The sequence below is a fragment of the Lathamus discolor genome, unplaced genomic scaffold (assembly GCF_037157495.1).
Source record: "Lathamus discolor isolate bLatDis1 unplaced genomic scaffold, bLatDis1.hap1 Scaffold_52, whole genome shotgun sequence".
Lineage (NCBI taxonomy): Eukaryota > Metazoa > Chordata > Aves > Psittaciformes > Psittacidae > Lathamus > Lathamus discolor.
This window is the reverse complement of record NW_027069377.1, coordinates 153,853-180,790: the sequence shown is the minus strand read 5'-3', so window position 1 is coordinate 180,790 and position 26,938 is coordinate 153,853. Positions and strand designations below refer to the sequence as shown.

The following is a 26,938-nucleotide window of genomic DNA, read 5'->3' as shown; positions in this document are numbered from 1 at the left end:
TACCAGAGTGCTTGGCTCTTTATTGAGAGGCCCCGGCGCGGCACCGGCATCGCCATCAGTTGGTAGAGGGTCTGTGGAGGGGAGAAGGGCAGTGAGGAAAAGGAACCCCCCCCCCCAAAGTCCCCCTGGTACCCCCCAAGGCATCCCTGTATGCCCCCAAAGAACCCCTGTATACCCCCCTAAAGCATCTCTGTACCCCAAGGTACCCCATGTACCCCAAACAAAGCACCACTGTACCCCTAAAGCACCCCTGGTACCCCCCCAAAGCATCCCTGTATGCCCCTAAAGAACCCCTGTACCCCCCCAAAACATCCCTGTATGCCCACAAAGCAAGCCTGTACCCCCCCAAAACACCCCTGGTACCCCCCTAAAGCATCCCTGTATGCCCCTAAAGAACCCCTGGACCCCCCAAAAACATCCTTGTATGCCCCCAAAGAACCCCTGTACCCCCCTAAAGCATCCCTGTATGCCCCCAAAGAACCTCTGCAGCCCCTAAAGCATCCCTGTTTGCCCCCCCAAAGAACCCCTCAAAGCATCCTTGTACCCCCAAAGCACCCGTCAAAGCATCCCTGTACCCCCAAAACACCCCTGGTACCCCCCAAAGCACCCCTGTACCCCCAAAGCACCCCTGGTACCCCCAAAGCACCCCCGTACCCCCCCAAAGCACCCGTCAAAGCATCCCTATACCCCCAAAACACCCCTGGTACCCCCCAAAGTACCCATCAAAGCATCCCTGTACCCCAAAACACCCCTCAAAGCATCCCTGTACCCCTAAACCACCCCTGGTACCCCCCAAAGTACCCCTCAAAGCACCCCTGTACCCCCAAAGCACCCCTGGTACCCCCCAGTGCTCACTTAGCCCATTCCACGTTGAGGATGAGGTGGTCGTAGCCGAAGCCGGACACGCCGGCAATGGCCCGCGCCGCGTCCTCGCGCCGGTGGAAGCTGATGAAGGCAAAGCCCTGGAGGGGGGGAGAGGAAAGCAAAGGGTGAGAGGAAGCAGAGGTGGGTTCCAAAAGGAGACCCCCCCCCATCCCGAAGGGGTGCCCCCACCTTGGACTGCCCCGTGGTCTTGTCCTTGGCCAAGTAGATGCGGGAGATGGAGCCGAAAGGGCGGAAGAGCTCCTGGAGATCGGTCTCGCGGGTGTCCTCGGACAGGTTGGTGACGCGGATGGTGGGGCGTTGTCATCGGCTGCAGGAAGGGGGGAGGATGAGGAGGAGGAAGGATGGGATGGGGAGGAGGAGAGGGCAGGAAAGGGCGAGGAGGAGGAAGGATGGGATGGGGGTAGGGAGGGGTGGGGAAGGGTGAAGATGAGGATGGATGACGACAAGGGAAGGATGGGGACAAGGAAAGGGCAGGATAGGGGAAGGATGAGGAAAGATGGGATGGGGGTAGGGAGGGATGAGGAAAGGGAAGGATGGGGAAGGTGAAGGACAGAGACAAGGAAGGGTGAAGATGAAGAAGGATAAGGACAGAGGAAGGATGAGGATGGGAAGGATGGGGACAGGGGAAGGATGAGTATAGGGAAGAGCAAGGAAGATCAAGACAAGGATAAGGAAAGGGAAGGGTGAAGATGAAGAAGGATGCGAACAAGGGAAGGACGAGGACGGGAAGGATGGGGACAGGAGAAGGATGAGGATGAGGAAGGATAAAGAAGGACGAGACAAGGATGAGGAAGAGTAAAGACAAAGAAGGATGCAAACAAGGGAAGGAGGAGGACGGGAAGGATGGGGACAAGAGAAGGATGAGGATGAGGAAGGACGAGACAAGGATGAGGAAGGGTAAAGACGAAGAAGGATGCAAACAAGGGAAGGAGGATGGGGACAGAGGAAGGATGAGGATGAGGAAGGACGAGGCTGAGGCAGGCTGGTGCTGGCGCTCCCCTCACCCCTGCGGTTGGGCTGCATGGACTCCCCGCGCCGGCTGGCTCCATCCCTCAGGCTGGGCGGGACGTACTTGCCCGTCTTGCTCTGCTGCGCCTGCACCGGCTCCGGCTCTAGGAACATCCAGAGGGATACGAGTCTGGAATAGGCCCCGAAACGACCCCCCCACACCCCCCCCAACCCCCCCACACCCCCCCCAAGGCCAGGTCCAACCTCCAGGCAGCTTCTCCTTCTCCCCTGTGGACAAGCCCAGCTGCTCGGCCAGCTCCTTCTGCATGGGGCCCAGGGTGTCCTTGTAGGGGCAGCGCGTGGTCCAGTGGTCCCCTTTGCAGATGCGGCACGAGACGATCTTCTGCCCCTTGAGCTTGTTCATGGGATCCTCCTCCTCCTGGCAATTGAGGTCCTGGCGGGACACAGGAAAGGGTGCTGAGCCCCCCCAGCACCACCCCCAGGACCCCCACCCACCCACCAGCACCCAAGGCACCTCCTTGCTGGTGATGAAGGTCATGAAGACGTCGTCGCTCACGGTGGTGGTGGCCACGTTGGGGCCGGGGGCATCGAACTCGGAGTTGCCAAACTTCTTCCAGTTCTGGGCAGGGAAAGAGGTGGGAAGAGGGGAAAGTCCCACCTCGGAGTGGGAATGGGCAGGAAAAGCCCCACCTCGGAGTGGGAATGGGCAGGAAAAGCCCCGCTTTGGAGGGGGAATGGGCAATGGAAAGAGGGAAAAGCCCCACCTTGGAGCAGGAATGGGCAGTGGGAAGAGGGAAAACCCCAACCTTGGAGTGGGAATGGGCAGGAAAAGCCCCACCTTGGAGGGGGAATGGGCAGTGGGAAGAGGGAAAAGCCCCAGCTCCAAGGGTGAATGGGCAGGAAAAGCCCCAGCTCAGAGCTGGAATGGGCAGTGGAAAGAGGGAACCCCCCCTGCATGGAGCAGTGGGAATGGACAAGAGCGGAGCCTGGGAGGGAATGGGGAGAAGCAGAGGGCTGCGGGGTGAAGCAGATCCCGCTGGAGCCAATTCCCTCCCTCCCTCGGTATTCCCATGGGAGAGGCTCACCTTCCTCCGCGCCACCGCCTTGGAGGCCTTCCTGGTCTCGATGCGGAAGGTGCGGATGATCTGCAAAGGCACCAAACCCCAGGAATTATCCCCAAAGGTGCCAAGTTTGGGGGGGGGGGGGGGGATGCTCATATCCATAGGGACCATCCCAATGGATAAGTGGGAACGAGGAGCTCACCTTCACCTTGCTCCCATCCTCCTCCTCCCGGTACTCGGTGACCGTTTTGATGTTGCCATTGATGAGCTCCTTAGGGGAAGGGAGCGGCCCTGCAGGGACAAGGGGGGACGGTGCCCAGAGCGGGGAGGAGGCAGAAGGGGAATAACCCCCCCTGGCTCCCCCCCATCGCGGCTCTCACCTCCCTTCAGCAGCTCGGCCTCGGCGCTCAGGCTGCCCCCCAGCACCCCGGGCAGGGGGATGTCCTTCAGCAGCTCGCTCGTGATGCATTTGTCTGCGGGCAGAAAGGGTAAAGAATCAGGGAAAAGACCCCAAAAAGACCCCAAAAAAGACCCCAAAACGCCCCTGAAATGGGGGTCCTGCTCCTTGCCCCCGAGCGGCTTCAAGGGCAGCCCCAGCGCCTCCGGCCACCAGCAGGAGGAGCGGCGGAGGCGCCGGGCAGGGCACTCACCGTCCTCTCCGCCCTCCTCTTCCACCTGGTCGGCCCAGCTGGGCTTCGAGCTGCGGGGACAGCGGCGCCTCAGGCCCCCCCCCGCTCCCGGCCCCTCACTCCCGGCCCCAGCTCCCACTCCAGGCCCCGGCTCCAGACCCCCGTAGGCCGCAGCCCCGCTCCCCATCCCCATTCCCGTCCCCTCACCCCGTAGCCGCCCGTCGGCACCGCACTCGGCGCCGGCCACAGCTCCCACTCCAGGCCCCGGCTTCAGGCCCCTGTAGGCCTCAGCCCGCTCCCTATCAGCTCCCTATCCCCATCCCCATCCCTATTCCCGTTCCTATCCCCGTCCCCATCCCTATTCCCGTTCCTATCCCCGTCCCCATCCCCATCCCCGTTCCTATCCCCGTCCCCATCCCTATTCCCGTTCCTATCCCCGTCCCCATCCCTATTCCCGTTCCTATCCCCGTCCCCATCCCTATTCCCGTTCCTATCCCCGTCCCCATCCCTATTCCGTTCCTATCCCCATCCCCATCCCTATTCCCGTTCCTATCCCCATCCCCATCCCCTCACCCGTATCCTCCCGTCGGCACCGCACTCAGCGCCGGCCACAGCTCCCACTCCAGGCCCCGGCTTCAGGCCCGCGTAGGCCGCAGCCCCGCTCCCCATCCCCATCCCCATCCCCATCCCTATCCCCATCCCCATTCCCATTCCCATTCCCGTTCCCGTTCCCGTTCCCGTTCCCATTCCCATTCCCATTCCCGTTCCCCATCCCCATTCCCGTTCCCTCACTCGTAGTCTCCGTCGGCATCGCGCTCCCCGTCCCCTCACGCTCCGCACCCGGAAGCCGACGCCACTTCCGGCGGTGGGAGGGGGAGGGGGGGGGGGGACGACGACGACGCGACGCAGCGCTGTACCGCGGTGCATGACGGGGCACGGTTGCTACGCAACGCCGCTGCTCTGCGGCCTACCCCAAGGCCCCGGCGCCTACCCAAGAGCCGAACCTCGACGGGGCGGGGGGTGTTTTTTATAATTTATAGGAGAGCTTTACTTGAAGAAATATTACAACATATAAAAACTACGGAAAGGCTCGATCCCGCCTGCACAAAGCGCCTTAAAAACGGGGGTGCGCCGCCCCCGGCCCGGACAGCGGCGGACACAGACGTGAGGCCTGGGACGCACTCACTCACACACACACACACACACACGCAGGAGGCCATGACCGCCCCCCCCCCCCCCCCGCCCGAAAAAGAAAGGAAACCAACCCAAAAGCAACCAAAAAAAGGGGTAAAATCAGTGCAGGGAGGAGGAAGGGGGGGGGGGGGGGGGGGCACGGGGGCCGCTGTCAGGGGGCGGCTTCCAGGGTCTCCATCTTCTCCGGGGCGCTGGGGTCTGCGGAGGGAAGGGGGGGGGGGGGTTAAAGCTTGGATGGTGCCGGGAGAGGGGCCCGGGCCCGGCTGTGGGCTCAGCACAGCCCCGGGGGCGCCCCTGCAGCCAAAGCCCTCGTGGGCTCCTGTCCCGACCTTCCTCATAGCCAATACCCTCATAGCCAATACCCTCATATCCCAACCTTCCTTGTAGCCAATATGCCCATATCCAATACCCTCATATCCCAACCTTCCTTGTAGCCAATATGCCCATATCCAATACCCTCATATCCCAACCTTCCTTATAGCCAATATCCTCATATCCAATACTCTTGTATCCAATATCCTTATATCCAATACCCTCATAGCCAATATCCTCATATCCAATATCCTTATATCCAATACCCTCATATCCAATACCCTCATAGCCAATATCCTCATATCCCAACCTTCCTCATAGCCAATACCCTTATATCCCAACCTTCCTTATAGCCAATACCCTCATAGCCAATATCCTCATATCCCAACCTTCCTTATAGCCAATACCCTCATAGCCAATATCCTTATATCCAATACCCTCATATCCCAACCTTCCTTGTATCCAATATGCCCATATCCAATATCCTCATATCCCAACCTTCCTTGTAGCCAATATCCTCATATCCAATATCCTCATATCCCAATCTTCCTTGTAGCCAATACCCTCATATCCCAACCTTCCTTATAGCCAATATCCTCATATCCAATACCCTTGTATCCAATATCCTCATATCCAATACCCTCATATCCCAACCTTCCTTGTAGCCAATATGCCCATATCCAATATCCTCATATCCAATATCCTCATATCCAATACCCTCGTATCCCGACCTTCCTTGTATCCAATATCCTCATATCCAATATCCTTATATCCAATACCCTCATATCCCAACCTTCCTTGTAGCCAATATGCCCATATCCAATACCCTCATATCCCGACCTTCCTTGTATCCAATACCCTCATATCCAACACCTTCATATCCCAACCTTCCTTATAGCCAATATGCCCATATCCAACACCCTCATATCCAATACCCTTGTATCCCGACCTTCTTTGTAGCCAATACCCTCATATCCAATATCCTCATATCCCAACCTTCCTTGTATCCAATATGCCCATATCCAATATCCTCATATCCCAACCTTCCTTGTAGCCAATACCCTCATATCCCAACCTTACTAATATCCAATATCCTTATATCCCAACCTTCCTTATAGCCAATATCCTCATATCCAATACCCTTGTATCCCCATCTTCCTTGTATCCAATATCCTTATATCCAATACCCTCATATCCCAAACTTCCTTGTATCCGACCTCCTTATAGCCAATATGTTTATATCCAGTATCGTTATATTCCAACCTTCCTTGTATCAAATATGCCCATATCCAATACCCTCATATCCCAACCTTCCTTGTAGCCAATACCCTTATATCCCAACCTTCCTAATATCCAATACCCTTGTATCCCGACCTTCCTTATAGCCAATATCCTCATATCCAATATCCTTCTATCCCAGCCTTATATCCAATATCCTTACATCCCAACCTTCCTTATATCCAACCTCCTTATACCCCAAAATTCGTTATATCCAACCTTATATCCCTACATTCCTTATATCCCAGTCTTCCATATATTCTATTTCCTTACATCCAACTTCCTTATATCCCAACCTTCCTTGTATCCAACCTCCTTATACCCAATACCCTCATATCCCAACCTTCCTTATATACAATCCCCTTATATCCAACCCTCCTTATATCCAATCTCCTTATATCCCAAAATTCCTTATACCCAACCTTCCTTACATCCCAACCTTCCCCATCCCTCCCACCCCAGCATCCCCCCACCCCCACCGCGAAGAATTCCCCATCTCCATCCCGAACCCCCCCATTCCCACCCCAATCCCCCCTCCCCTCTCCCTGTCACCCATGCGGATCCCGCTCCGCATCCCGAGGGATCCTCCCGCACGCACCGGCCGCATCCTCCCTCCGCTTGGCCACCACGCAGGCCTTGATCTCCAGCCCGATGGCCTTGGCGAGCGGCGGCGGCACCGCATTCCCAACCTGTTCCGTAGGGAAAACGCTCTCATCCCGGCCTCCGGCTCCATCCGCGGCGCCGGCGCCGAGCCCGCACTCACCTGCCTGTGCTTGTCCAGGATATTCCCAAAGAGCCGGTAGGTGTCCGGGAAGCCTTGGGAACGGGCGCATTCCCGCACGCTCACCACCCGGTGCTGCTCCGGATGCAGGACCCGGCCCTAGGGCACCAAAGAGAGCGCCGGGGTTGGGATGGGAGCTCCATGGAGCCATTCCCAATGGGAAAACCCCATGGTTGGGATGGGAGCTCCGTGGAGCCATTCCCGATGGGAAAACCCTATGGTTGGGATGGGAGCTCCATGGAGCCATTCCCAATGGGAAAACCCCATGGTTGGGATGGGAGCTCCGTGGAGCCATTCCCAATGGGAAAGCCCCGTGGTTGGGATGGGAGCTCCAGGGAGCCATTCCCAAAGGAAAACCCCATGGTTGGGATGGGAGCTCCAGGGAGCCATTCCCGATGGAGAAGCCCCATGGTTGGGATGGGAGCTCCAGGGAGCCATTCCCGATAGGAATGCCGGGACGCACCTGCTTGCCCATGGGCTCGGGGTTGGTGACCGTGGTGCTGAAGAAGCCGTCCCACTCGAGGCGCCCGTAGAGCCCGGCCCAGTGGTTGTGGCGGTTTCCGGTGTGGGGCAGGCACCAAGGGATGAGGGTGTTGAACTGCCGGTCCGCGGGGTCGCACGGCTTCCCTGGGGGGGACAGCACCGAAAGGCACCCGAATCAGCCCAAAATGTACCCAAATCGGCCCAAAACGCACCCAAATCACCCAAAATGTACCCAAATTGGCCCAAAACGCACCCAAATCACCCAAAATGTACCCAAATTGGCCCAAAATGTACCCAAATTGGCCCAAAACGTACCCAAATCACCCAAAATGTACCCAAATCGGCCCAAAACGCACCAAATCACCCAAAATGTACCCAAATTGGCCCAAAATGTACCCAAATTGGCCCAAAACGCACCCAAATCACCCAAAATGTACCCAGATCGGGCCGAAACCCACCCAAATCAGCAAAAACGCCCCCTTCATTCAGCCTCAAACCCACCCAAATCACCCCAAAACCCATCCAATCCATCCCCAATCCCCCCAAATCCATCCCAACCCCCCCAACCCATCCCAAACCCCCCTCCATCCCCAACCCCCTCCATCCAAGCCCCCCCATCCCAACACCCCTCCATCCCAAGCCCCCCCTAACCCCCCCTCCATCCCACCCCCCCCATTTCCAACACCCACATCCATCCCAAGCCCCCCTCCATCCCAACCCTCCCCCCCCATGCCACCCCCGTCCATCCCAACCCCCCCAAATCCATTTCAAACCCCCTCCATCCCAAGCCCCCCCCCACTCCATGCCAACCCCTCCCCCCATCCCACCCCCCCTCCATCCCCATCCCCAACCCCCCATCCCACCCCCCCTCCATCCCCATTCCAACCCCCCATCCATCCCAACACACCCATCCATCCCAAGCCCCCCCACCATGCACCCACCATCCATCCATCCCAACCCCCCAAATCCATTCCACCCCCCACTCCATCCCAACCCCCCCCATCCCATCCCCCCCTCCATCCCCAACCCCCCCCCCATCCCCAACCCCCCGTCCATCCCAAGCCCCCACCTTCGGCGCAGGAGCAGACCCCGCGCAGGGCCCCGGTGCTGCTGCGCCCGTTCTTCCTCTCGTGATGAGTGTAGCGCAGCTTGCGCGTGGTGGTGCCGTCCGAGAGCCGCACCTCGATGTTGGGCAGGTCCCGCCAGTCCGAGCCCGGAGCCAGCGGGATGTGCCTCATCCTGGCCGCCACCAGCGCGCTCATGTCCTGCACGGGGATACGGGAGCCGCTGGAGCCGGGCGCACGGAGCGGCTCCCCAGGGACGGTGGCGATGGGGCAGCGACAAGGATGCTGAGGGAGCGGCTCCGAGGATGCTGAGGGAGCGGCTCCAAGGATGCTGAGGGAGCGGCTCCGAGGATGCTGAGGGAGCGACTCCAAGGGTGCTGATGGAGCGGCTCCAAGGATGCTGAGGGAGCGGCTCCAAGGGTGCTGATGGAGCGGCTCCAAGGATGCTGAGGGAGCGGCTCCAAGGATGCTGAGGGAGCGGCTCCAAGGATGCTGAGGGAGCGGCTCCAAGGATGCTGAGGGAGCGGCTCCAAGGATGCTGAGGGAGCGGCTCCAAGGGTGCTGAGGGAGCGGCTCCAAGGGTGCTGAGGGAGCAGCTCCCAAGGGATGCTGATGGAGCAGCTCCAAGGATGCTGATGGAGCGGCTCCAAGGATGCTGAGGGAGCGGCTCCCAAGGGATGCTGATGGAGCGGCTCCAAGGATGCTGATGGAGCAGCTCCCAGTGGATGCTGATGGAGCGGCTCCAAGGATGCTGATGGAGCAGCTCCCATGGGATGGTGGGGATGGAGACCTCAGAGCACCTCCAAGGATGCTGAGGGAGCACCTCCAAGGATGCTGAGGGAGCACCTCTGAGGATGCTGATGGAGCAGCTCCCAAGGGATGCTGATGGAGCGGCTCCGAGGATGCTGATGGAGCAGCTCCCAAGGAATGCTGATGGAGCGGCTCCCAAGGGATGGTGATGATGGAGAGCTCGGAGCAGCTCCAAGGATGCTGATGGAGCAGCTCCAAGGATGCTGATGGAGCAGCTCCAAGGATCCTGATGGAGTGGCTACAAGGATGCTGATGGAGCGGCTCCCAATGGATGGTGATGATGGAGAGCTCGGAGCAGCTCCAAGGATGCTGATGGAGCAGCTCCCAAGGGATGCTGATGGAGCGGCTCCAAGGATGCTGATGGAGCAGCTCCAAGGATGCTGATGGAGCAGCTCCCAAGGGATGCTGATGGAGCGGCTCCCAAGGGATGCTGGCGACGGGAGAGCTCGGGAGCAGCTCCCAGTGGCTACAAGGATGCTGGAGAGGGACCTTCAGCAGGGATGGGACAAGGGGGAATTCAGCTTGGAGGTAAGGAAGCTCTTCCCCAGCAGGGTGGTGGGATAATGGGATGGGCGGCCCAAAGTGGTGGATGCTCCATCAGATCCTGGTTTAATGTAAGGCATCCCACGGCACGGGGTTGGAACTGGATGATCTTAGGCTCCTTCCCAACCCAACCCAGTCCATGATCCTGGTGGCTCCACGGAGAAGGAGCAGCTCTTGGCGCCGGTCCCATCCTGCCCTTAACCCCTTCCCCCGTCACCCCCCTCACCTTGCAGATGTGATCCCTGAGGATGGGCTGATACTGGGAGCCCCGGATCTGCCTCTGGAACCAGGACTGGGGCTCCCCGTTGTAGGAGATCTCCAAGGCGGAGGCTCCGTTGCGGATCTCGGGCAGGTCGGACATGGTGTCCCGCACCGTGATGGTGCGGAAGGGCCCGGAATAGGTCCTGCGACGGGCGGAGGAACGGCGTCAGGAGCGGCGCGCGCTCAGCACCGGCGGCGGGCGGCGCTCAGCACCCACCGGGTGATGTTGCTGACGAACTTCTTGTCGTCCACCACGACGCTGAGCTGGCAGGCGCGGGGGGCGAAGACGTGCAAGGGTTCGGGGAACATGGGCAGCTTCTCCCCCGGCGCCGCGGCCAGGACGATGGCTCTGCGGCGGGTCTGGGCCACCCCGTACTGCCCGGCCTTGGGGAGCAATGGGATAACACCGTCAGCCTGCATCCATCCCCCCCCCCCCCCGGCATCCGCTGAGGGAGACAAGGAGCGACTTTGGGATGCGTGGAGAGAGAAGGGGTCGGATGGAAGGAGTGATTTTGGGATGCATGGAGAGAGAAGGGGTTGGATGGAAGGAGCTCCTTGGGGATGCATGGAGAGAGAAGGGGTCGGATGGAAGGAGCTCCTTTGGGATGCATGGAGCAGAGATGGGGTCGGATGGAAGGAGCAACTTTGGGATGCGTGGAGCAGAGATGGGGTCGGATGGAAGGAGCGATTTTGGGATGCGTGGAGAGAGAAGGGGTTGGATGGAAGGAGCTCCTCTGGGATGCATGGAGCAGAGATAAGGAGAAGGGGTCAGAGAGAAGGAGCAACTTTGGGATGCATGGAGCGGAGAAGCGGTTGGATGGAAGGAGCTCCTTTGGGATGCGTGGAGCAGAGATGGGGTCGGATGGAAGGAGCGATTTTGGGATGCATGGAGAGAGAAGGGGTCGGATGGAAGGAGCGACTTTGGGATGCATGGAGCAGAGATGGGGTCGGATGGAAGGAGTGACTTTGGGATCAGGTCAGTTTGGGTTAAATTGGGTTGGTTTGGGTTGAATTGGGTGGGTTTGGGTTGAATTGGGGGGGGTTGTGGCTGGATTGGGGGAGTTTTGGGTTGAATTGGGTGGGTTTGGGTTGGATTGGGAGGGGTCTGGGTCTGGACTGGGTCAGTTTGGGTTGAATTGGGTGGGTTTGGGTTGGATTGGGAGGGGTTTGGGGCTGGACTGGGTCAGTTTGGGTTGAACTGGGTGGGTTTGGGTTGGATTGGGAGGGGTTTGGGGCTGGACTGGGTCAATCTGGGTTGGATCGGGCCGGTTTTGGTGCTGAAGGGGGGCTCCGTGCCCACCTGCAGCACCCCGAAGGTGCACTGATAGCCCATGCGGACGAGGCAGCGCAGGGTCAGCTTCAGCACCATGGAGCGCTTGAAGGACACGAAGTTCCGGACGTTCTCCAGCAGGAAGAAGCGCGGGCGGTAATAATCACAGTAACTGGGGGGGGCACGGGGTCAGGACTGCGGGCCCGAAGGACCCAACCCAGCCCCAGCCCCTCCAACCCAGCCCAACCCCCCCCAAATCCAGCCCCAAACCCCTCAAATCCACCAGAATTCCCCCCCAATCCATCCCCAAACTCATCCCCAACTCCCCCCCAATTCCATCCCAAACCCATCCCCAAACCCCCCCAACCCATCCCCGAACCCATCCCCAGACCCCCCCAAATCCATCCCAAACCCATCCCCAAAGCCCCCTAACCCATCCCCAAACCCATCCCCAAACCCCCCCAAATCCATCCCAAACCCATCCCCAAATCCCCCTTAATTCATCCCCAACATCCCCCAAATCCACCTCCAACCCCCCAATCCATCCCTAACCCCCCCAAATCCATCCCCAACCCCCCCAATCCACCTCCAAGCCCCCCAAATCCGCCCCAAACCTATCCCCAAACCCCCCCAAATCTGCCCCAAACCTATCCCCAAACCCCCCCAAATCCATCCCAACCCCCCCAATCCATCCCCAAGCCCCCCCAATCCATCCCCAACCCCCCCAATCCATCCCAAACCCCCCAACCCATCCCCAACCCACCCCCAACCCCCCCCAATCCATCCCCAAGCCCCCCAAATCCATCCCAAACCCCCCCAACCCACCCCCAACCCGCCCCAAATCCATCCCAATCCCCCCCAAATCTTCCCCAAACCCATCCCCAACCCCCCCCTTCCACCCCTGCCCCCCCATTCCCATCCCACCCCCTCCACCCCCACCTGAGGAAGGAGACCACCAGCGAGTTCTTGAACTTAGAGTAGGTGCGGGAGTTGAAGCGGTTCATGCCGCTGAAGCCCTGGCAGGGGGGGCCCCCGCAGAGCATCTCCACGTCCCCCTTCTGCGGCAGCTTCTGCCCCAAGGCGTTGCTCCTCTCGCCGCCCATCACCAGCTTGAGGAGCACGTTGCAGTCCTCGGTGAACACGGTGCTGCCGGGGTTGTTGAGCCGGAACGCCTGCGCCGCCGGCTCCCACATCTCGATGGCCCACAGCGTCTCCGAGACGCCTGCGGAGCGAGGAGGGAATGGGATGAACTCCATTGGGAAGGAGCGTCGGGAGCGGTAGGAGCGAGGATCAACCCCAGCCATGAGGGCTGCGGGGCCAGGGGTTGTCCTGGTCCAGCCCTGAGCATCCTCTGGGGATGATCTCTTCCCTGTCTCCATAGCAACTTGAGGCCGTTTCCTCTTATCCCAGCCCTTGGTCCTTAGAATTCCCTCCTCTCCATCCTGGTCCAACCCTGAGCATTCACTTGGGATAAACTCTTCCACATCTCCATAGCAACTTGAGGCTGTTTCCTCTTATCCCAGCCCTTGGTCCTTAGGGGAGCAGCCCAATTCCCACCTCTCCATCTTGGTCCAACCCTGAGCATCCTCTCAGGATAAACTCTTCCCCATCTCCATAGCAACTTGAGGCCATTTCCTCTCATCCCATCCCTTGGTCCTTAGGAGAACAACCCAATTCCCACCTCTCCATCCTGTTCCAACCGCGAGCATCCTCTCAGGATAAACTCTTCCCAATCTCCATCACTGCTTGAGGCTGTTTCCTCTTATCCCAGCCCTTGCTCCTTAGGAGAGCAGCCCAATTCCCACCTCTCCATCTTGGTCCAACCCTGAGCATCCTCTCAGGATAAACTCTTCCCCATCTCCATAGCAACTTGAGGCCATTTCCTCTCATCCCATCCCTTGGTCATGAGCAGAACAGCCCAATTCCCACCTCTCCATCCCGTTCCAACCCCGAGCATCCTCTCGGGATAAACCCTTCCCCATCCCCATCCCCGCTTGAGGCCGTTCCCTCTCCTCCCACCCCTCGCCCCTCGGGAGCAGATCCCGATCCCCCCCCTCCATCCCTCCCTGCTCACCTGCCTGGTGGAAGCCCTCGGACAGGCCCCCGCAGCCCGAGAACACGTCCAAGGTCCGGAGCTTGGGCGGCTTCAGCTGGGGGGGCTCCGGCTCGCTCTGCTCCCAGCTCGACGCTGCCTTCCCCTTGCCTTTGCCTGCACCACAAACCCCGCTCGCATCCCAGCTGCTTCCTCCTCCTCCTCTGCCCTGAACCCCCCCATTCCAGCCCCTTTCCTGCCCCAATGGGGCCCCTTTCCCACATCCAACAGCTTCGGAGGCTCAACCCCACATCAGAGGGACGCAGAGGGGCCAGAGAGGGAGCCAGAGCAGGGCTTGGAGTGCGAATGCGATGGGGACCACATGGGCAATGGTTGGGCTTTGGCCCCCATAAACCCCACTCGCATCCCAGCCGCTTCCTCCTCCTCCTCTGCCCTGAACCCCCCCATTCCAGCCCCTTTCCTGCCCCAATGGGGCCCCTTTCCCCCACATCCAACAGCTTTGGAGGCTCAACCCCACATCAGAGGGACGCGGAGGGGCCAGAGAAGGAGCTGGACTCGGAGCGTGAGCGCGATGGGGACCACGTGGGCAATGGTTGGGCTTTGACCCCTCGATCACTGCATCCCGCAGCGAGCAGAAGCATCCGGAAGGGGCTCATCCGGCCCAGTCCCTTCCCACAAACTCACCTTTCCCTTTCCCCTTCCCCTTCCCTTTATGGCCGGAATTCCGCGCGTGGTTGGGAGGATCCTCGAAGCTCTTGGTTTTGGCGTTGTAAGCCTGGCGAAGGAAGGGAAGGAAGGAAAGGCTTTGGGATGCTCGGACACAAAGAGCTCTTCCCAACACCCCACGGCAGCTGCGGAGGGCCCCATCCCATCCCCTCAAAGAGCAGGGATTCATCCCTTTGTCTCCATAGGGAGCAGGGGCTCAGCTCTGGATCCAACCCTCGCGCATCCCAGCTCCTCAAGGCCTCACCTCCAGGAAGTAGAAGCGGTCCAAGCCCCCGGCCGAGTAATCCTGGATGCTCTCGGTCAGATCCTCCCCGTAGACCACAGTGCAGCGGCCCTGCACGGCGCGGAACTCCACCGTGGCCTCCTCATCGCTCCAGTACAAGAGGTTGATGTCGGCGTGGTAACTGCCCTTCATGGACCTGTGCGTGTTCTCCGGCCTGCGGAAAGCGGGGCATGGAAAAGCCACCCGGATCCATGGAGCGTCGGCAACGGCTCCGGCGCTCAGCGCCCTCCTCACCGGTAGAACTTGCAGACGAGGAGCTTGATGTCGGCCTCGTTGGCTTTGCCGTTGCTCCGCAGCGGGCAGAAGATCTCCTTGATGCGGCCCACGCGGAACGGCTCCGGAGCATCCAGGTTGCTGCCCTTGATGTACTCCGAGTACTTGCGGTAATGCTCCGGTGCAGCTCCTCGTCCACAGCCTCCTTCTTGGGACGCTTGGCCGGGCTGGCGGGCTTCACGCTGCGGGGAAAGGGAGGGGAAGAGGTCGCGGGGGGGGTGTCTTATATCCCAACCCCCCCAAAAACCTCTCTAACACCCAATGGGATAGGGGGGAACAGGGCTTAGGGAGGGATGCTTCATCCTCCCCCTCCATAGACCCCTCTAACAGCCAATGGGATAGGGGGAAACGGGGCTTAGGGAGGGATGCTTCATCCCCCCACCCATAAACCCCTCTAGCACCCAATGGGATAGGGGGGAAACTGGGCTTAGGGAGGGATGCTTCATCCCCCTCCCCATAGACCCCTCTAACACCCAGTGGGATAGGGGGGAATGGGGCTTAGGGAGCGATGCTTCATCCCCCTCCCCACAGACCCCTCTAACAGCCAATGGGATAGGGGGGAACGGGGCTTAGGGAGGGATGCTTCATCCCCCTCCCCATAGACCCCTCTAACAGCCAATGGGATAGGGGGGAACGGGGCTTAGGGAGGGATGCTTCATCCCTCTCCCCATAGACCCCTCTAACACCCAATAGGATAGGGGGAAACTGGGCTTAGGGAGGGATGCTTCATCCCCCTCCCCATAGACCCCTCTAACAGCCAATGGGATAGGGGGGAATGGGCTTAGGGAGGGATGCTTCATCCCCCTCCCCATAGACCCCTCTAACACCCAGTGGGATAGGGGGGAATGGGGCTTAGGGAGGGATGCTTCATCCCCCTCCCCATAGACCCCTCTAACAGCCAATGGGATAGGGGGGAACAGGGCTTAGGGAGGGATGCTTCATCCCCCTCCCCATAGACCCCTCTAACAGCCAATGGGATAGGGGGGAACGGGGCTTAGGGAGGGATGCTTCATCCCTCTCCCCATAGACCCCTCTAACACCCAATAGGATAGGGGGAAACTGGGCTTAGGGAGGGATGCTTCATCCCCCTCCCCATAGACCCCTCTAACAGCCAATGGGATAGGGGGGAACAGGGCTTAGGGAGGGATGCTTCATCCCCCTCCCCATAGACCCCTCTAACAGCCAATGGGATAGGGGGGAATGGGGCTTAGGGAGGGATGCTTCATCCCCCCCACCCATAAACCCCTCTAGCACCCAATGGGATAGGGGGGAACAGGGCTTAGGGAGGGATGCTTCATCCCCCTCCCCATAGACCCCTCTAACAGCCAATGGGATAGGGGGGAACGGGGCTTAGGGAGGGATGCTTCATCCCCCCCCACACCAAAACCCCTCTAAAACCAAATGGGATAGGGGGAAACTGGGCTTAGTGAAGGATGCTTCATCCCCCGCCATGGACCGTATCCTCCACCATCGAACCAAGGTGCAAAAGAGCTTGACGAGCATCACATCCAACCTTTCCCCCAGCACCACCAAGGCCACCCCTATCCCATGGCCCTGGTGGCCCGGCTTGGGAACACTTCCATGGATGGAAGCTTGCTCCAACCCCGACCCCGCTTTGGGGAAGGAATCGTTCCCCATCTCCCATGGAGAAGCCTCCCCCAAAACCAGACCAAATCGCACCCTACAAGCACCAACCTGAAGGAGAAGGCTTCTGGCAGGAGGTAGACCCCGTCTCCCACCCGGTACTGCACCCCGTTCTTGGTGGCCACGGCGTAGAACATCTTCCCCTCGCCTTCCTCCAGCGCCTCGGCCACTTTGGGGATCTCCTTGTGCCTCACCTCCTCCAGACGGGCGCAGCTCATGCAGAACCTACGGCAAAGCAGGACGGCGGCGATGGGCACCGCGACGCTCCCCACGCCGCATCCCAAAGGAGCCCGGGTGATCCCATTCACTTGTATTTGTTGTCCTCCGTGGGCTGCGCTTTGGGCGGCGACTCGAAGCGCGCGTACTCCTGATCGTACCACATCTGGTAGAAATAGGTCCTCCCGTCGTCCTCCACCACCTTGATCTCCGTGTCCAGCCCGCCCTGCTAGGAAAGAAAGGCAAGGGGGCCCAGGGTGGGGGTTGATGGATGCCGCTGCCTGCCCCACACCGCTGCCTGCCCCCACGCCGCTGCTACCAAGGCCTCTCACCCACCTCCATGGCCCAGTTGGGCGAGGGGGCCTTGTAGAGGACGTTGACTTTGCCGTGGATGTAGGAGAGCTGCATGTCCTCGCACTCGTCCACCAGGAAGAGCTCCAGCGGGTCCGAGGTGGCCCCCAGGACCGTGTCGGAGCCCGGGCAGAACCAGTGCGCGTGGAACATCTGCCCGCTGCTGTCCTCCCACATGGCCGTCACCCTAAGGGGGGGGAACCAAGGGGATGCGGTCCCAAGGATGCTCCATGGGGAGTCAAGCAGCAGTGATTGGAGCTCTCCAGCTGGGAACATGGTCCTAAAGATGCTCCATAGGGACTAAACAGCAGTGATTGGAGCTCTCCAGCTGGGAACATGGTCCTAAAGATGCTCCAAGTGGACTAAACAGCAGTGATTGGAGCTCTCCATTTAGGAACATGGTCCTAAAGATGCTCCATAGGGACTAAACAGCAGTGATTGGAGCTCTCCAGCTGGGAACATGGTCCTAAAGATGCTCCAAGGGCCTCAAACAGCAGTGACTGGAGCTCTCCATTTAGGAACATGGTCCTAAAGATGCTCCATAGGGACTCAATCGGCAGTGATTGGAGGTTTCCACTTGGGAACACGGCCCCAGAGCAGCAGGAGCAGAGGCTCAGCGCCTCCAGCACCAACCTGGCGAGGTAGAGGGGCTTGGTGGGATCATCCGGGCTGACGGAGACGCAGTCTCCCACCTCCAGGGTCTCCAGGTCGATGCAGACCCGCTGGTAATAATCCTTCTTCCCATCGCTCTGCACAAGGAAAGGGGGCACCGGCGTCAAACCCCGCTATGGACCCCCCCCCTGCAAGCCCCCCACCCGCTGCCTCAGCATCACCTTGATGGGTTCCCCCACCCAGGAGATGCGGCTCTTGTTCTGCTTCTTCTTCCTGCCCTGCAGCATCTTCTTGGGCGACGGCATCTCCGGGATGTTGTCATCCACCTCCTCATCCTCGTCCGCTTCCCGCACGGCCAGGTTGGGGCATCTACGGACACAGGGAGCAGCGCTGCAGCAGGGGATGGGATTGGGGACCGCATCCCTTCGGAGCAGCGCTGCAGCAGGGGATGGGATTGGGGACCGCATCCCTTCAGAGCAGCGCTGCAGTACGGGATGGGAATGGGGACCGCATCCCTTCGGAGCAGCGCTGCAGCAGGGGATGGATGGGAGCAGGGACCGCATCCCTTCGGAGCAGCGCTGCAGCAGGCAATGGATGGGAGCAGGGACCACATCCCTTCAGAGCAGCGCTGCAGCAGGGGATAGGAATGGGGACCGCATCGCTTCGGAGCGGCGCTGCAGCAGGGGATGGATGGGAGCGGGGACCGCATCCCTCCGCTCCGGAGCTGGGATCCGGAGCGCTGGCCCCGTGCCCCGCTGGGTACCAACCTGCGCTGCAGGCAGGCCTGTTTGCTGCGCCCGCTGCCCCCGAACTTCACCATGTTCTGGCAAGCTTTGCACTTCCCGCATTCCGGCTGCTGGCAAACCTGGAGCAGGGGGGAAGCAAGGACAGGACCGGCTCGAGGCGAGGGGAACCCCAAAAGGGATGGAGATGCCCGCGGCGGCGCCCGCGGCCGGTACCTCGCAGACCCCGCAGCGCCGCCGCTTGGTGCCGTTCTCTTTGTCCTCCTCCTTCTCGTCCTTCTCGATCTGCTCCGAGAAGAAGGTGTCGAAGATGAGGTAAACCAGGCGCGTGGTGGTGGCTTTGGTGGGCCCCTTGTCCTTGTCGATGCGGGTCGGGTGCCGGATGGCCTGGCGCCGCACGGCTCGCCTGCGACCGGGGAGGGGGGGGGCACGGCGCTCAGAGCGGGGCACCCCCGTGGTACCCAATGTGGGGGGGGGGGGGGGTGAGGAGGACCGAGCCCCCCCCAAGCAGGCCCCCAGGGCTGGCAGAGGGGCGATGGGCAAAGGGCAGAGCCAGGCTCTGCAGACCCGACCGCTCCTCCCAGCTCCGAGCCCAGCGACAGGGTTTTCCATGAGGATTCCCTGATTTCCATAAGAATTCCCTGTTTTCCATGAGGATTCCCTGTTTTCCATGAGGATTCCCTGTTTTCCGTAAGAATTCTCTGTTTTCCATGAGGATTCCCTGATTTCCATGAGAATTCCTTGATTCCCACAAGGATTCCCTGTTTTCCATGAGGATTCCCTGTTTTCCATGAGAATTCCTCGATTTCCATAAGGATCCCCTGTTTTCCATAAGGATCCCCTGATTTCCATGATGATTCCCTGTTTTCCATGAGGATTCTCTGATTCCCATAAGGATTCCCTGTTTTCCATGAGAATTCTTTCATTTCTGTAAGGATTCCCTGTTTTCCATAAGGATGCCATTTTTTCCATAAGGATCCCGTTTTCCATGAGGATCCCCTTTTTTCCATAAGGATCCCCTTTTTTCAATAAGAATCCCATTTTCCAAGAGGATTCCCTCTTTTCCATAAGGATTCACTGATTTCCATAAGTATCCCTTTATTTCCATAAGAATCCCCTATTTTCCATAAGGATCCCCCTTTTTTCCATAAGGATTCCCTGATTTCCATAAGGACTCCATGTTTTCCATGAGGATTCCCTGTTTTCCATAAGGATCCCCTGATCTGTATGTGAATCCCATGTTATCTATAAGGATCCCCCTGTTTTCTATAAAGATTCCCTTTTTTCTGCAAGAATCTCTTGTTTTCCATAAGGATCCCCTGATTTCCATAAGGATTCCCTTTCTTCCACAAGAATCTCCTGTTTTCCATAAGGATCCCCTGATTTCCACAAGGATTCCCTTTTTTCCACAAGGATCCCCTGCTTTCCATAAGAATCTCCTTTTTTCCACAAGGATCCTCTTTCTTCCACGAAGATCCCCTCTGCCAAAGCCCAGCCAGCCTCTCCCGCACCACCACAAAGCCAAGCAGCAGAAAGCTCTTCCCTCCCCATGGACCACAGAAGCCTCCATCCCATGGACCAGGGAAGGTTCCTTCCCCATGGACCAGGGGAGGCTCCATCCCCATGGACCACGGAAGGCTCCATCCCCATGGACCATGGAAGCCTCCATCCCCATGGAAGGCTCCATCCCCATGGACCACGGAAGCCTCCATCCCCATGGACCACAGAAGCCTCCATCCCCTATGGACCAGGGAAGGTTCCATCCCCATGGACCAGGGGAGGCTCCATCCCCATGGAAGCCTCCATCCTCATGGACCAGGGAAGCCTCCATCCCCATGGACCACGGAAGGCTCCATCCCCATGGACCATGGAAGCTCCATCCCCATGGAAGGCTCCATCCCCATGGACCACGGAAGCCTCCATCCCCATGGACCACAGAAGCCTCCATCCCATGGACCAGGGAAGCTCCATCCCCATGGACCACGGAAGCCTCCATCCCCATGGAAGCCTCCATCCCCATGGACCACAGAAGCCTCCATCCCCATGGACCACAGAAGCCTCCATCCCCATGGACCACAGAAGCCTCCATCCCATGGAAGGCTCCATCCCCATGGAAGCCTCCATCCCCATGAACCACGGAAGCCTCCATCCCCATGGACCACGGAAGCCTCATCCCCAGCCACACCGGGTACCACGGGTACCACAGCCTGGGGTGGAGGGGGGTGCTGCAACCGGAGCCGCATCCATCCCCATCCTTCCCCCTTAGATCCCCCCCAGCTCCCGGCCCGTAACCGGCAGCAGGGATGGGGCTCACCTCTTGCCCAGGGTGACCCCCGCCAGCTTGATGAGGTCCCGCATGCAGGGCGTGATGAGCACGGGGGCTCGTCGCTGTCGCCGGCCTCGTCGTAGCTCTCCACTTGCTCCACCACGAACTGGGCATGGCGCAGGAGCGAGTCCTCTGTGAAGCGGTTGAAGTTGAGCCCCGCGGGGGGGACGGTGGTCTGCGACGATGGGGGGGAAGGGGGGGGGGGGCGTTACAAAGAGGACCCCAAAAATGCCCCCCCCCCCCCCAAAAAAAAAAGGGGAACCCAATGGGGCGCTCACCTCGATCTTATTGAGCAGGTCCTCGTAGGCGACGTCGCGGTTGTTCTGCAGGAACTCCACCACGATCTTGCTCATGTAGATCTTCTCCTGCATGAGGGCGAAGGTGGGCGCGTATTCCTCGCTGGGCTCCATCAGGATGTAATCGCGAAGGCTGCAGGTTGGTTGGGGGGGGGGGGGGGAAATGGACAACAACAGGGATTTAGGGATGAACGAGAGCTTCCCGCATTGAGGAACGCCGGGAGGGGAGCGCGCAGGACCCGCGGCAGCCATGCCTCCCCAAGCCAACCGGTGCTTTCCCTGTCTCCATCACCTCCATTGATGGAAGCCTGGGAGATGCCACCAGCCCAAAGGAAAGGTTCCTTGCGTAAAGGGTGAAGGGGAAAAGCTTTTGACCCCCCCCCCCCGCCACCCATCAGCTCCTTGGCTCCCCTTTGCCTACATTGAGCAGGACCAAGTGTGCCCCCCCCTCCAAGACCTTCCTCATCTCCATCCTGGTCCCAAAGCTTGGGGCATGGGGTAAAACAGGATGGGGAGCCCCATTGCAGCCCCATTGGAGCCAGGCTCGGCGTGGTCCTACCCCCCCCCCCCCCCGCCCCATCCTTGCTGGTGATGGCGAAGCCCATGGAGCCCAATGCGGCTCCTTTGGGAATGCGCGATGGGATGGGAGCCCCAAGGCACCGGCGCTCCCCCACCTGTGGTGAAGCCGATCAAGGCCTTCTCCCCGCCGTCGAAGCCCGTGATCCACCAGGCGTTGATGGGCCCCAGCTTCTTGCTCTCACCCCACCTGGAAGCAGGAGAACACCCGGATCCCAACCCAATCCCTCCCAAACCAAGCTCCGGAGGGGGATGCAGGGGCCCATCCCCATTGCAGGGGCCCATTCCATTCCCATCCCAGGTCTCATTCCCGTTGCAGGGTCCCATTCCCATTCAGGGTCCCATTCCCATTCAGGGCCCATTCCTGTTGCAGGGTCACACTCCCATTCCAGATCCCATTCCCACTGCAGGGTCCCACTCCCATTCCAGGTCCCATTCTGATTCCAGGTCTCATTCCCGTTGCAGGGTCCCCATCCCCATTGCAGGATCCCATTCCCATTCCAGGGTCCATTCCCATTCCAGGTCTCATTCCCGTTGCAGGGTCCCATTCCCATTCCAGGGTCCCATTCCCATTCCAGGTCCCATTCCCATTGCAGGGTCCCACTCCCATTCCACATCCTATTCCCATTCTAGGGCCCCATCCCCATTGCAGGCCCATTCCCATTGCAAGCTCCCATTCCCATTCCAGGTCCCATTCCCATTCCCGGCCTATTCTAGAGCCCATTCCCATCCCAGGTCCCATTCCCAGTCCCATTCCCATTCCCGTTCCAGATCCCATTCCCATTCCAGATCCCATTCCCATCCAGGTCCATTCCCAGTCCCATTCCCATTCCCATTCCAGATCCCATTCCCAGTCCCAGTCCCATTCCCATTCCAGGTCCCATTCCCATTGCAGGGTCCCACTCCCATTCCACATCCTATTCCCATTCTAGGGCCCCATCCCCATTGCAGGGCCCATTCCCATTGCAAGCTCCCATTCCATTCCAGGTCCCATTCCCAGTCCCATTCCCATTCCCGGGCCCTATTCTAGAGCCCATTTCCATTCCAGGTCCTATTCCCATTCCCAGGCCTATTCTAGTGCCCATTCCATTCCAGGTCCCATTCCCATTCCCATTCCAGATCCATCCCAGTCCCATTCCCATTCCCATTCCCAGTCCCATTCCCATCCCCATTCCAGGTCCCATTCCCAGTTCCCATTCCCCCCCTCTCCCCGCCCCGCTCACCATCCAGGCAGGGGTTGTCATCGTAGATGGGCTTCACGGCCCCGCTGAAGTAGAGCTCGATGTTCCTCTCGATGAGCCCGGTGTCGAAGGGGCACAAGTGGCCTCTCTTGTCATAGACACTGCCCGGGTGGGGGGGGGGGGGGGAAACACCATGATCCCATGGGATCCGCACCCCCCAAGGGGTTGGGATCCCGCCATTCCCCATGGATCTCACCTGAAGGAGGTGACCTTGTGCTGTGGGAGGTCCTCGTAGCTCTCAAACCATCCTCATTGGCGTCAAAGAGGGACAAGCGCTCGTCCGTCAGCATCTCCGGCTCCTCCAACTGGAGCGGGGCGAGAGGAGGACGAGGAGGAGGAGGAAGTCACGCATCCCGATGCATCCCGATGCATCCGATGCATCCCGATGCATCCCCACCCACCCACCCCCCCCCTCCAAAGGAGCCGCCAATCCCTTACGGCATCGTCGGGATCCCCTTGGAAGAACTTGAGGTCGGGATCGTCCAGGTACTGGCGGCAGTCGAGGCACTTGGGGGGGGTGCTCTGGAAGAGGCGGGTAGCGTCAGGATGAGGCCAAGGATGCGGGATCCATCCCAGGGATCTCCGGAGGGAAGGGGCTCACTTTAGCGGGAGGCGGGGTCTTCACCAGGGCCGGGTCCTCTCTCGCTTCCAAGCTGGGGGTGGGAAAGGGGAACACAACGGGATGAGGAGCCGGAGGGAGCCGATGGGTGCCAACAAGTACCAATGGGTACCAAATGGGTGCCAATGGATAGCAATGGGTACCAATGAGGGCCAATGGGGGCCAATGGGTGCCAATGGGTACCAATGAGGGCCAATGGGTGCCAATGAGGGCCAATGAGTGCCAATGCGTACCAATGGGTGCCAATGGTAGCAATGCGTACCAATGGGTGCCAATGGGTACCAACAAGTACCAATGGGTGCCAGTGGGTAGCAATGCATACCAATGGGTGCCAACAGGTACCCAATGGGTGCCAAAAGGTACCAATGGGTAGCCATGGATACCAATGAGTGCCAATGGATACAATGGGTGCCAATAGGTACCAATGAGTGCCAATGAGTACCAATGGATGCCAAAGGGTACCAATAGATACCAATGAGTGCCAACAGGTACCAATGGGTACTAATGGGTGCTAATGGGTGCCAATGGGTAGCAATGGGTACCAATAAGTACCAAGGACACCAATGGGTGCCAACAGGTACAAATGCATACCAATGGGTGCCAATAGGTACTAATGGGTGCCAATGTGTGCCCAATGGGTGCAAACGGGTACCAATGGGTGCCAATGCTAGCAATGGGTACCAGTAAGTACCAATGGACACCAATGGATGCCAACAGGTACAAATGCATACCAATGGGTGCAAATGCATACCAATGGGTGCCAACAGTATCAATGGGTGCAATGTGTGCCCAATGGGTGCAAATGGGTACCAATGGGTGCCAACGGGTACCAATGGGTGCCAATGGGTACCCGGGGGTATCCCCTTCCTCCTCACCCCTCTTTGGTCTCCACGCGCATCCTCTTCTCCTCCTGGTCCTGCAGGGAGAAGCAAAGGGGGGTGAAGGGGAGCCCCGAGGCGCTGAGCGGGGCCCAGCACCCCCCGGGCGCGCACCTTCTCCTCCTGCTCCTCTTCCTCCTTCTCCACGCTCATCGCTTCCCCGTTGACCTCCTCCGATTTCCGCTTGGTGGACCTGGAGGGACGGAGGCGCCGGCAGTGGATGAGCCCCAAGCGCATCCCGACGGAAGTCGGGATCGACCCCATCGGCTCCGGGGGGACCAAGGGAGGAAGAAGAGGGCGAAGGCGCTGATGGAGATGAAGGCCCTGACCCCGCACTCACCCTTTGGAGAAGAGGCTCAGGAGGCTCGGCTGCCGCCCGGAGCTCCGGGTGACCCGGGAGCTAGCGGGAGACTCTGTTGGGAATATGAGGAACGTCGGCAATGGGCACCTCCTGCCCTGCCCTTCGCATCCCTCTTCCCGCATCCCATCACCACGATGCTCCCAAACGCTTCCATCGGCGCCCCTGCATCCCTGCGCGCATCCTCGCGCCCCCGCATCCCTGCCCGCATCCTCGTGCCCCTGCATCCCTGCGCGCATCCTCGCGCCCCTGCATCCCTGCCTGCATCCTCGTGCCCCTGCATCCCTGCCTGCATCCTCGCGCCCCTGCATCCTGCCCGCATCCTCGCCGCCCCTGCATCCCTGCCCGCATCCTCGCGCCCCTGCATCCCTGCCCGCATCCTCGCCGCCCCTGCATCCCTGCCCGCATCCTCGCGCCCCTGCATCCCTGCCTGCATCCTCGCGCCCCTGCATCCCTGCCCGAATCCTCGCGCCCCTGCATCCCTGCCCGCATCCTCGCGCCCCTGCATCCCTGCCCGCATCCTCGCGCCCCTGCATCCCTGCCGCATCCTCGCGCCCCTGCATCCCTGCCCGCATCCTCGCGCCCCTGCATCCCTGCCTGAATCCTCGCGCCCCTGCATCCCTGTGCGCATCCTCGCGCCCCTGCATCCTGCACGCATCCACACGCTCCCGCATCCCTGCCTGCATCCTGGTGCTCCCGCATCCCTGCGCACATCCTCGTGCTGCTGCATCCCTGCCTGGATCCTCATACCCCTGTATCCTTGCGTGCATCCTGACGCTCCCGCATCCCTGCTCGCATCCTTGCACTCCCACATCCTCGCACTCCCGCATCCTTGTCCTCCTGCATCCCCACACGCATCCTCGTGCCACCACATCCCCGCGCTCCTGCATCTCCACATCCCTGCTTGCATCCCTGCACACATCTTGGTGCTCCTGCATCCCTGCGCTCCTGCATCCCCGCCCGGATCCTCACACCCCTGTATCCCTGTGCGCATCCCCATGCTCCCGCATCCCTGCGCGCATCCCCACGCTCCCGCATCCCTGCCCACATCCTTGCGCCTCAGCATCCCTGCGCGCATTCCTGCACTCCCGCATCCTTATCCTCCCGCATCCCGCGCTCCTGCATCTCTGCATCCCTGCCTGCATCCTTGTGCTCCTGCATCCCTGCGTGCATCCTGGTGCTCCCACATCCCCCCCTGGATCCCTCACACCCCTGTATCCCTGTGCGCATCCCATGCTCCTGCATCCCTGTGCACATTCCTCATGCCCTTACATCCCTGCCCACATCCTTGCACCCCTGCGCGCATCCTTGCGCTCCCGCATCCCTGCACGCATCCTTGCGCTCCTGCATCCCTGCGCGCATCCCCAAGCTCCCGCATCCTTGCGCTCCTGCCTCATCCCGTCGGACAAGCCGTTTAAACCCAACTCTTGCTCTCGCCGTTGGAGCGGCTCCTCCGGGCTTTGCGCGGCCGCGGCGCGGCCGAGGAGGAAGAAGAAGAGGAGGGGCGGCGACAGCGGCGGCGCCTTCCTCCAGCTCCATGGCGCTGTCGTCCTCGCCATCGCCGCCCCCGCTCGCTCCGAGTCCTCGTCGCTGCCGGAGCCGCCGATCCCGGCGCATCCGTTGGTGCCGTTCTCAGCCGACAGCTCCTGCTGCAGCAGCGCCTTCACCTCGGCCAGGTACCGCTCCTGCAGGGGCAGAGCCACGGCTACACCGGCCCCCCCCCCCCCCCCCTGCCCCCCCAAAACCCCCCCATCCCCATCCCCGACCCCCACCTCGGAGAGCTCCTCGCGCCGCAGTTTGGCCTCCAGCTCGCTCAGCTCCCGCTGCGCCTCGCCTGCAGGAAGCCATGGATGAGGCTCAGCTTCTCCCGGACGCTCTCCTGCGGGCACGGAGGGGACGGGATGGGGCCGGCGGCCGAGGCCGGGGTAGGGGGGGGCCCCCAGCGCCGCTGGCTCCCAAGGCGGGCGCCGCTCACCCGGCTCTCGGGGACCCATCCTGCCAGGAGCCCACGGTGGAGTCCGCACGCCCAGGGCCAGCGCCGACGCCGGGTCCGGGAGCTGGGGCCAGCAAGGGAGACACGGGGGAGGGGGGGTCTCACCCGGCCAACCCCCACCCCCCCCCCCCAAACTCCGGAGCCGCATCCCGCTGGAGCATCCCGAACCCGGAGCGGGCCGGCACCGCTCACCTGCTCGCTCAGGCATCC

At 60.4% G+C, this 26,938-nt stretch overlaps 2 protein-coding genes across 2 annotated transcripts; both read right to left on the bottom strand.

Moving 5' to 3' along the window:
- Positions 1 to 4,764, bottom strand: EIF3G (eukaryotic translation initiation factor 3 subunit G). The gene is given in 13 exon segments (XM_065664732.1): positions 1 to 71; positions 856 to 962; positions 1,054 to 1,176; positions 1,179 to 1,192; positions 1,890 to 1,997; positions 2,098 to 2,287; positions 2,369 to 2,473; positions 2,940 to 2,999; positions 3,118 to 3,206; positions 3,296 to 3,388; positions 3,566 to 3,615; positions 4,385 to 4,531; positions 4,751 to 4,764. Coding segments are annotated over 13 exon segments (1,116 nt in total). The 3' UTR covers positions 1 to 55.
- Positions 4,566 to 26,938, bottom strand: DNMT1 (DNA methyltransferase 1; the record flags this gene model as incomplete). Its single annotated transcript, XM_065664733.1, is given in 38 exon segments — positions 4,566 to 4,936; positions 6,927 to 7,017; positions 7,092 to 7,208; positions 7,573 to 7,736; positions 8,662 to 8,857; positions 10,236 to 10,413; positions 10,488 to 10,654; positions 11,571 to 11,712; positions 12,480 to 12,762; positions 13,615 to 13,749; positions 14,278 to 14,368; positions 14,564 to 14,756; positions 14,837 to 14,996; positions 14,999 to 15,057; positions 16,571 to 16,744; positions 16,828 to 16,964; positions 17,072 to 17,273; positions 17,720 to 17,835; positions 17,920 to 18,067; positions 18,466 to 18,563; positions 18,658 to 18,847; positions 20,756 to 20,816; positions 20,819 to 20,942; positions 21,046 to 21,196; positions 21,728 to 21,827; positions 22,860 to 22,981; positions 23,077 to 23,125; positions 23,128 to 23,185; positions 23,319 to 23,402; positions 23,482 to 23,533; positions 24,375 to 24,415; positions 24,492 to 24,570; positions 24,718 to 24,790; positions 26,161 to 26,248; positions 26,251 to 26,295; positions 26,298 to 26,420; positions 26,508 to 26,566; positions 26,569 to 26,938. Coding segments are annotated over 38 exon segments (4,767 nt in total), but the record flags the coding sequence as incomplete, so codon positions are not given.